The 10,690-nt window shown below is 44.6% G+C and overlaps 1 protein-coding gene across 1 annotated transcript in view; it reads left to right on the forward strand.

The window, feature by feature from the left end:
• The window catches only part of ATP9A (ATPase phospholipid transporting 9A), a 134,798-nt gene that overhangs the window by 106,964 nt on the left and 17,144 nt on the right, over positions 1-10,690 (forward strand). Inside the window, exons 18-19 of the mRNA XM_007446366.1 lie at positions 1,240-1,410; positions 2,939-3,037. Coding sequence (XP_007446428.1) covers positions 1,240-1,410; positions 2,939-3,037 — 270 coding nt within the window. The remainder of the gene's footprint in view (positions 1-1,239; positions 1,411-2,938; positions 3,038-10,690) is intronic.

Consider the following 10,690-nt stretch of genomic DNA (forward strand, 5'->3'; position numbering starts at 1 on the left):
TTTTTGCGGTACGCGGGCCTCTCACTGTTGTGGCCTCTCCCGTTGCGGGGCACAGGCTCCGGACACACAGGCTCAGCGGCCATGGCTCACGGGCCCAGCCGCTCTGCGGCATGTGGGATCTTCCCAGACCGGGGCACGAACCCATGGCCCCTGCATCGGCAGGCGGACTCTAAACCACTGCGCCACCAGTGCGGGAAGCCCTCACATTCTTTTTGATAGCTTCTTTCTGGAATAAAATCTTTTTGAGAGCAGAGACTTTATCAGTTTGGTTTGCCCTTGTACCCCAACACTTACGATAGTCATTATAAACCTTCTGAAAAATATTAAATGAAACCTTCAAATTTGAAATTGTAAACCTTCTTGAAGCCCTAATTTTTTTAAGCTGTAAATAATGTTGGATTTGAACTCGATCATTGACTTTCACTGCCAAGGCTTCCAGTATAAATATGTCTTGTTAATTGTCATCTCATCCCATGGATTGTGTGTTTCTTGAGGGGGAGGGTCCTTGTTGTACCCCCAGTCCTGGCACAAAGCTGAATGAATGTATTTACACGTGACTGCAGGGGAGAGAGACCAGGTTGGGGGAAAGGCTTCTGCGGCCCTTGTCCTGCTCCACCCAGAGAAACTGTGCTTGGGTCTGTCTCTTTTATGTGCTTGAGTTCTTTGTAAAGTTTTATTTAACGAGAGTTCTAGACCTGATAAAATTCTACCTTTCTTTCAATTTTAAAGGCATGTGCTTTGTGACTGCTGTATCTTTGTTAACACCGTAAAGAAGGGATAAACAGAAGGGTTGGGTCGATGGTCTTTGGAAGTAAGACTTTGTCTTTAGACAGCTGGTGGTCAGGAGTTCTTGGTTATAGAGCATATGCTGTGTGGGGAGAACCTACTGTCTTTTGAGATCTTGAGTCGTACTTAATCCTTGTAAAAACCCAGTGAGGTTGGGGCTGTTATTGCCTCTTCGGGGAGGAAAACAATTGAGGCTCAGAGAAGTTAAGTGACCTGCTAGAAGTTGCACAGCAGGTGAGTGTAGAGCAAAGGGTGGAGCTCCGGTCTGTCCAGTTCCAGCGTCTGGACTGATGAACTGGGAAGGAGGCTGGAGGTCTCAGTTTCACCCCTTTGAGGTTCACCCAGGTGCTGGGGTCCCTGCCCTGTGCGGGGGATGAGACGCTCCCACTGCCAGTTGGTCCGCCTTGCACCTCCCCATCCTAAGTGGTGACAGTGTCCCCTGGTGTGTCCCAGGCCCGCTATGTCCAGGCCAAGCTGAGTGTGCACGACCGTTCCCTCAAAGTGGCCACAGTGATCGAGAGCCTGGAGATGGAGATGGAGCTGCTGTGCCTGACAGGGGTGGAGGACCAGCTCCAGGCGGATGTGAGGCCCACCCTGGAGACCCTGAGGAACGCCGGCATCAAGGTAGGGTGAGCCTGCCTGGACCCACTGCTGAAATAGGTTGCCACATGGCAGTGAATTCCAGACTTAGACCAGTGATGCCGTCAGTGGAGGGTGAAAATTAGAGACGGGGGGAGGCGGGGCCGAGGATGGAAGTAGTGACAGGGAACCGGGCTCAGACAGTGACCTGTAGCCCTCCCGTCCTTGACAGCTGCGGAAGACGTCTTGTGTGTCCGCTTTTGCTGCCGGCTTCCCCTCTGCATGCCGGGCTCCATGGAGACAGGACCGAGAGCATCTCCTTAGCTCTCAGGACCAGCTGTGTCCCGCGCATTTGCGGTGTTTGTTATATTCTTGTTGAGTGTCCCGCCAGCCAACCGATCTGTCTTTTGGTCTGGGTAACTGAATGACCACCCAACAGAGTGACCATCTGCCCCAACAAACTGCCATATTTACATTTTTGTTTGGGGCCAAAAAATACATATCTAGTAGTTTAATCCGGAGACGCCAGTAGAGGGCGTCTGGGGAGCGCGCTCCATCTCAGCGGACCCAAGCAAGGGATTAGCAGATTCATTGGCTAGAAGCTCCTGAAAATATGTAGGTTAAGCTGCCTGCCTCTGCCCAGAGCAGCTCTGGGCTGCGTCCTTGGGCCCGCATCTGGCCGGAGTGCCCGTGAGCGGGGCGATGTTAGCAGGACGGATGAGGCCTGGGCCTCCGTTTCCCACCTCATAAAGTTACGGTGAAGGAACAATGCACAGCACTTAACAGGTGCCCGGCACGGTGAACACTCGGGGAACCTTTGTGGTTATTTTCTTTCCTGCGCTTCCCCTGCTGCCAAGATATCCTTTGTCCGATGACTCTAAGGCCCCCACCCCACTTCCCCACTGGGAGCAGAGAGAGCAGAGGGTTAATGGGTGAATCAGCAGGGTAGGAAGCACATCCGTTTAGACTCTGAAGACCTGGGTTCTGGGCCTGGTTGGGACAGGAACTAGCTCTGTGGCTTTGGGCAAGTCACCTACCCTCTCTGAGCCCGCAACAGTGAGGCGCACAGTGCTCAGTTATGAGGCGAGGAAGACCTGGCACTTTTACTGTCGGCGTTTTCGTTAGGGTTCAGCCCCCTGAGATTGCTCGGGGGCATCCGGGCGTGTAGAAAGACCCTATGGAACGTGACAAATCAGTGTTTCCTGTGGGAAATGGAAGTGACCCCTCGTCCATACAGCCTTCCCCTTCTTTGAGATTATTTATTGCTTTAAGAAAAATTTCCAGAACGGAGATTAGGAGGGCAGAGGCTGAGCTTCACGATGTCTGTTGCAGCATGTGGCCAGTTTTTCAAAAGTGCCACGCCAGCTTTTGCTGCCACCAGCGGTGGACGCCCAAGGTCTTGAAGCCCTTGAGCTGGGGCCTTTCCTGTGGTTCGTTGGGGACATTGTAGGCCTCAAGGAGGTAAATGGAACGTATCAAGTTCAGCTCGATGTGTTTGGAAACTCGGCTGACACAGGCGACAGGCTAGCCTCAAACGCTAACCAAGGGGACCCCTTCCATGCGGTAATTTCAGGTTTGGATGCTGACGGGGGACAAGCTGGAGACAGCTACATGCACAGCAAAGAATGCACATCTGGTGACCAGAAACCAAGACATCCACGTTTTTCGGCTGGTAAAGCGTTGTCTGCTCTGGGGCCCTGTGGGGTGATGCTGCTGTTTGCCCTGTAACCTCATAGCCTCGCGTGGACCCCTGAGGCGGGTGGCGGGAGCTCACGTCGTTGATTTGGGCGGGATCACTGAATGACCCAGGCGAGGCTCAACGATTCCTGCCAGTGGTGGTGCAGGAGCGCCTGGTTACCACCCCATGTTAACCTGTGTTCTTAACCCGGTGCTGGCTGTGGTCCCTTTGAGGAGCTGACGGGAGTTAGGCATGATCAGCGTGAAGGCTGCAGATGAGCTCATACATGTGAAATTGTACAAACAAGTCTGGGATTTCCCTGAACCCTTCAAAGCCAACTCCTTGGGTAGGAAATCAGTTCCAGATCGCAGATACTGGCCTGTCTTCCCTCCTGAAGGAAACCCTTGAGGAACCTTTAGAAGGAGGCGTGTTGGGTGGCAAATGAGAATTCCCTGCCCTGGTGGCCAGCGCTTGGCCCAAGCAGTGCAGGCACAAGGAGCTGCTCCAGGGCTTGAAGCCAAGGACGGTGATTGGCCTTATTGAGTTGGGAGTTGGGAGGGGCACTAGGTTCCCTCTGGGGCCAGATGTGGTGGTCCTACTTATCTGTCATCAGAGCTACCAAGCCAAACAACTGGATCTAGATGTTTTGGGGGTCTCCCCCCATACCCCTGCCTTTGGTCTATAGCCCGTTGAAGCTTTGTGAAATCCAGCAGTTTCAGGACTAGCACAACCAGCATCGTGTAGAGACAGATACAGTGGATCCTCATTATGGATTCTGTATTTGCAAATTCACCCACTCACTAAAACTTGTTTGTAACCCGAAAATCAATACTCGAGGTGCTTTCAGAGCCCTATATGGATGCATGAACAGCAGTGGAAAGTTTGAGTCATCTGACGAGTGAGTTCCTAACTGAGGTGGAGAGGGGCGACGCTCTGCCTTTTTAAAAAAAAATTATTGATTGATTGATTTTTGGCTGTGTTGCTGCGTGCGGTCTTTTTCTAGTTGCGGCGAGCGGGGGCTACTCTTCGTTGCGGTGCACGGGCTTCTCTTGTTGCAGAGCTCGGGCTCTAGGCGCATGGGCTTCAGTAGTTGTGGCACACAGGCTCAGTAGTTGTGGCTTGTGGGCTCTAGAGCGCAGGCTCAGTAGTTGTGGCACACGGGCTTAGTTGCTCCACGGCATGTGGGATCTTCCCGGACCAGGGCTCAAACCCATGTCCCCTGCATTGGCAGGCGGATTCTTAACCACTGCGCCACTAGGAAAGCCCGCTCTGCCTTCTTGTCTCAGCTCTCAGGCGGATGCAAGGGTCCTTTTCAGTCTACTCAGTGCCATGTTTTTTGCATTTTTGTGGGTTTTTTTTGTTAGCAGTTTCACTGTTTAACATGGCTCCCAGCACAGAGCTGGGAACTGACCATATCCCTGAGTGCAGGAAGGCTGTGATGAGCCTCCTGGAGATAAGCTTCCTCCAGGCATGAGTTATGGTCCTGTTGGCCATGAGTCTAGTGTTAATGAATCAATAATAAATATATTTTTTTAATTAAAAAATTTTTTTATTGAAGTGTAGTTGACCTACAATATTATATGTTTCAGGTGTGCAACACACTGATTCACAGTTTTTTAAAAGTTATATTCCATTTATAATTATAAAACATTGTCTATATTCCCTGTGCTGTACAATATATCTTTGTGGCTTATTTATTTTATTTTTAAATTTTTTAATAGATCTTTATTGGAGTATAATTGCTTCACAGTACTGTGTTAGTTTCTGTTGTACAACAAAGTGAATCAGCTGTATACATACATATATCCCCATATCCCCTCCCTCTTGAGCCTCCCTCCCACCCTCCCTATTCCCACCCCTCTAGGTGGTCACAAAGCACCGAGCTGATCTCCCTGTGCTATGGGGCTGCTTCCCACTAGCTGTCTGTTTTACATTTTGGTAGTGTATACATGTCCATGCCACTCTCTCACTTCGCCCCAGCTTCTCCCTCCACCCCCGCATCCTCAGGTCCATTCTCTATGTCTGTGTCTTTATTCCTGCCCTGCCATTAGGTTTATCAGTACCTTTTTTTTTTTTTTTAGATTCCATATATATGTGTTAGCATACAGTATTTGTTTTTCTCCTTCTGACTTCACTCTGTATGACAGACTCTAGGTCCGTCCACCTTACTACAAATAATTTCGGGTTTTTTTATGGCTGAATAATATTCCATTGTATATATGTGCCACATCTTCTTTACCCATTCATCTGTTGATGGACATTTAGGTTGGTTCCATGTCCTGGCTATTGTAAATAATGCTGCAGTGAACATTGTGGTACATGTCCTTTTTTGAATTATGGTTTTCTCAGGGTATATGCCCAGTAGTGGGATTGCTGGGTCATATGGTAGTTCTGTTTTTAGTTTCTTAAGGAACTTCCATACTGTTCTCCATAGTGGTTGTATCAATTTACATTCCCACCAGCAGTGCAGGAGGGTTCCTTTTTCACCACACCGTTTCCAGCATTTATTGATTCTAGATTTTTTGATAATGGCCATTCTGACCGGCGTGAGGCGATACCTCGTAATTTTGATTTGCATTTCTCTAATAATTAGTGATGCTGAGCATCTTTTTATGTGCCTCTTGACCATCTGTATGTCTTATTTGGTGAAATGTCTGTTTAGGTGTTCTGCCCATTTTTTAATTGGATTGTTTGTTTTTTTGATATTGAGCTCCATGAGCTGTTTGTATATTTTGGAGATTAATCCTTTGTCCATTGTTTCATTGGCAAGTATTTTCTCCCATTCTGAGGGTTGTCTTTTCATCTTGTTTATGGTTTCTTTTGCGGTGCAAAAGCTTTGAAGTTTAATTAGGTCCAATTTGTTTAGTTTTGTTTTTATTTTCATTACTCTAGGAGGTGGGTCAAAAAAGATCTTGCTGTGATTTATGTCAAAGAGTGTTCTTCCTGTGTTTTCCTCTGAGAGCTTTATAGTGTCTGGTCTTACATTTAGGTCTTTAATCCATTTGGAGTTTATTTTTGTGTATGGTGTTAGGGAGTGTTCTAATTTCATTCTTTTGCATGTAGCTGTCCAGTTTTCCCAGCACCACTTATTGAAGAACCACCATTGTATGTTCTTGCCTTCTTTGTCATAAATTAGGTGACCATATGTGCGTGGGTTTATCTCTGGGCTTTCTATCCTGTACCATTGATCTATGTTTCTGTTTTTGTGCCAGTACCATACTGTCTTGATTACTGTAGCTTTGTAGTATAGTTTGAAGTCAGAGAGCCTGATTCCTCCAGCTCTGTTTTTCTTTCTCAAGATTGCTTTGGCTATTCAGGGTCTTTTGTGTTTCCATACGAATTGTAAAATTCTTTTGTTCTAATTCTGTGAAGAATGCCGTTGGTAGTTTGATAGGGATTGCATTGAATCTGTAGATTGCTTTGGGTAGTACAGTCATTTTCACAATATTCATTCTTCCAATCCAAGAACATGGTATATTTCTCCGCCTCTTTGTGTCATCTTTGATTTCTTTCATCGTCTTATAGTTTTCTGACAAGTCTTTTGCCTCCTTAGGTTGGTTTATCCTAGGTATTTTATTCTTTTTGTTGTGATGGTAAATGGGATTGTTTCCTTAATTTCTCTTTCTGATTTTTCGTTGTTAGTGTATAGGATTGCTAGAGATTTCTGTGTGTTAATTTTGTATCCTACAGCCTTACCAAATTCATTGATTAGTTCTAGTAGTTTTCTGGTGGCATCTAGGATTCTCTATGTATAGTATCATGTCATCTGCAAACAGTGACAGTTTTACTTCTTCTTTTCCAATTTGTATGCCTTTTATTTCTTTTTCTTCTCTGATTGCCGTGGCTAGGACTTCCAAAACTATGTTGAAGAGGAGTGGCAAGAGTGGACATCCTTGTCTTGTTCCTGATCTTAGAGGAAATGCTTTCAGTTTTTCACCGTTGATTATGATGCTTTCTGTGGGTTGGTCATATATGGCCTTGATTATGTTGAGGTAGGTTCCCTTTATGCCCATTTTCTGGAGAGTTTTTTTTATAAATTGGTGTTGAATTTTGTCAGAAGCTTTTTCTGCATCTGTTGAGATGATCATGTGGTTTTTATTCTTCAGTTTGTTAATATAGTGTATCACATTGATTGATCTGCATATATTGAAGAATCCTCACATCCCTGGGATAAATCCTACTTGATCATGGTGTATGATCCTTTTAATGTGTTGTTGGACTCTGTTTGCTAGTATTTTGTTCAGGATTTTTGCATCTATGTTCATCAGTGATAGTGGTCTATAATTTTCTTTTTTTGTGATACCTTTTTCTGGTTTTGATATCAGGGTGGTGGCTTTGTAGAATGAATTTGGGAGTGTCCCTCCCTCTGCAGTTTTTGGAAGAGTTTGAGAAGAATCTGTGTTAGCTCTTCTCTAAATGTTTGAAAGAATTCGCCCGTGAAGCCATCTGGTCCTGGACTTTTGTTTATTGGAAGATTTTTAATTACAGTTTCAATTTCATTACTTGTGATAGGTCTGTTTATATTTTCTAATTCTTCCTGATTCAGTCTTGGAAAATTGCACCTTTCCAAGAATTTGTCCATTTATTCATGGTTGTCCATTTTATTGGTATATAGTTGTTTGTAGTAGTCTCTTATAATCCTTTGTATTTCTGCAGTGTCAGTTGTGATTTCTCCTTTTTCATTTCTAATTTTATTGATTTGCATCCTCTCCCTTTTTTTCCTGATGAGTCTGGCTAAGGGTTTATCAATTTTGTTTATCTTCTCAAAGAATCAGCTTTTCGTTTTATTGATCTTTGCTATTGTTTTCTTCGTTTCTGTTTCATCTATTTCTGCTCTGATCTTTATGATTTCTTTCCTTCTACTGACTTTGGGTTTTCTTTGTTCTTCTTTCTCTAGTTGCTTTAGGTGTAGGGTTAGATGGTTTATTTGAGATTTTTGTTTCTTGAGGTGAGATTGAATTGCTATAAACTTCCCTCTTAGAACTGCTTTTGCTACATCCCATAGGTTTTGGGTCGTTGTGTTTTTGTTGTCCTTTGTCTCTATGTATTTTTAAAATTTCTTTTTGGTTTCTTCAGTGATCCCTTGGGTATTTAGTAGTGCACTGTTTAGCCTCCATGTATTTGTGTCTTTTTACAGTTTTTTTCCCCAGTAATTGATTTCCAGTCTCATCACATTGTGGTCAGAAAAGATGCTTGATACCATTTCAGTTTTCTTAAATTTTCCAAGGCTTGGTTTGTGACCCAAGATGTGATCTGTCCTGGAGAATGTTCTGTGTGCACTTGGGAAGAAAGTGTATTCTGCCACTTTCATGTGGAATGTTCTATAAATGTCAATTAAATGTAGCTGACCTATTGTGTCATTTAAAGCTTGTGTTTCCTTATTTATTTTCTGTTTGGATGATCTGTCCATTGGTGTAGGTGGGGCGTTAAGTCCCCTACTATTATTTTGTTACTGTCGATTTCCACTTTCATGGTTGTTAGCATTTGCCTTATGTATTGAGGTGCTCCTATGTTGGGAGCATAAACATTTATAATTGTTATAGCTTCTTCTTGGATTGCTCCCTTGATCATTATGTGGTGTCCTTCCTTATCTCTTCTAACAGTCTTTATTTTAAAGTCTATTTTATCTGATGCAAGTATTGCTACTCCAGCTTTTGATTTCCATTTGCATGGAATATCTTTTCCCATCCCTTCACTTTCAGTGTGTATGTGTCCCTAGGTCTGAAGTGGGTCTCTTGTAGACAGCATATATATGGGTCCTGTTTTTGTATCCATTCAGCTAGTCTGTGTCTTTTGGTTGGGGTATTTAATCCATTTACATTCAAGGTTATTATCGATATGTATGTTTCTATTACTGTTTTCTTAATTGTTTTGGGTTTGTTTTTGTGGGTCTGCTTCTTCTCTTGTGTTTCCTACCTAGCATTTGTTGTAAAGCTCACTTGGTGGCGCTGAATTCTCTTAGCTTTTGCTTGTCTGAAAGCTTTTGATTTCTCCATCAAATCTGAATGAGATCCTTGCTGGGTAGAGTAATCTTGGTTATAGGTTTTTCTCTTTCATCACTGTAAGTATATCCTGCCACTCCCTTCTGGCATGCAGAGTTTCTGCTGAAAAATCAGCTAATAACCTTATGGGGATTCCTTTGTATGTTATTTTTTGGTTTACCCTTGCTGCTTTTAATATTTTTTCTTTGATTTTAATTTTTGTTAGTCTGATTAATATGTGTCTTGGTGTGTTTCTGCTAGGGTTTATCCTGTATGGGACTCTCTGTGCTTCCTGGACTTGGGTGACTATTTCCTTCCCCATGTTAGGGAAGTTTTCTACTATAATCTCTTCAAATATTTTCCCAGACCATTTGTTTTTCTCTTCTTCTTCTGGGACCCCTATAATTCGAGTGTTGGTGCATTTATTGTTGTCCCAGAGGTCTCTGAGATTGTCTTCATTTCTTTTCATTCTTTTTTCTTTATTCTGCTCCTTGGCAGTTATTTCCACCATTTTGTCTTCCAGCTGACTTATTCGTTCTTCCGCCTCCGTTATTCCGTTATTGATTTCTTCTAGTGTATTTTTCATTTCAGTTATTGTGTCGTTCATCTCTGTTTGTTCTTCAGTTCTTCTAGATCTTTGTTAAACATTTCTTGTATTTTCTCAGTCTGTGCCTCCATTCTGTTTCCAAGATTCAGGATCATCTTTACTGTCTGAATTCTTTTTCAGGTAGATTGCCTGTTTCCTCTTCATTTATTTGGTCTTGTAGGTTTTTACCTTGCTCCTTCATCTCTGACATATTTCTTTTGCCGTCTCAGTTGTTTTGTTTTGTTTTTTTTTTTTTTGATGAGTGGGATTGTGTTCCTTTTTTACTTGTTGTTTGGCCTGAGGCTTCAAAAACTGGAGTTTGTAGGCTGTTGTATAGAGCTGGGTCTTGGTGTCGACATGAGGACCTTCGGGAGACCTCATTCTGATGAATATTCCCTGGGGTCTGAGGTTCTCTGTTAGTCCAGTGGTTCAGACTTGGAGCTCCCACCACAGGAGCTTTGGCCCAACCCACGGCTCATGAACCAAGATCCTGTAAGCCATGTGGGGTGGCCAAAAAATGCCCTAATCCTAACCCATAGGCTAACACTAACCCATGACCTGACACGTATAACAGATATGTTAGAAAGAATATAAAAATAAAAATATGGATGAAACAACAACCGGAAGGTAAAACAGAACCACAATAGTAAAAAAGAGGAGGAGAAAGAAAAAGAAAAAGGTGGAAAAGGCCTTGGCTGTGGAGGGTGGGGCCTAAGCAGGGGTGGGGTTTGGGTGGTGGGCAGGGCCTATGCCTAGGACCCACAGGGCTGGAAAAAGCCCTGGGGGTGTAGGGGGTGGGGCTTAGGCTCAACAGAACAGAAGGGGCCCAGGTGTGCTTCCTGCCTCTGGTCTCAGAGGGTGGGGCACCCCACCTGGGAGCCCAGCAGGGCTCGAGTGGGTGGGGCAAACGCCCTCTGCTGCTGTCCTCCAGTCCCCAAGGGCCTCTCCCGCCTGCCTCTCCTTTTCTCCCCTGGCCTCCTTCCTATGCTCCCAGGACCAATGTGGCAGTGGGTGGGAGGGGGACCCTTGGAGGGCAGGGGACTGGCCTAGGAGCTCAACAGCCTCCCTGGACCTGAGTCG

Source organism: Lipotes vexillifer, unplaced genomic scaffold (assembly GCF_000442215.2).
Source record: "Lipotes vexillifer unplaced genomic scaffold, Lipotes_vexillifer_v1.1 scaffold251, whole genome shotgun sequence".
Taxonomy (NCBI): domain Eukaryota; kingdom Metazoa; phylum Chordata; class Mammalia; order Artiodactyla; family Lipotidae; genus Lipotes; species Lipotes vexillifer.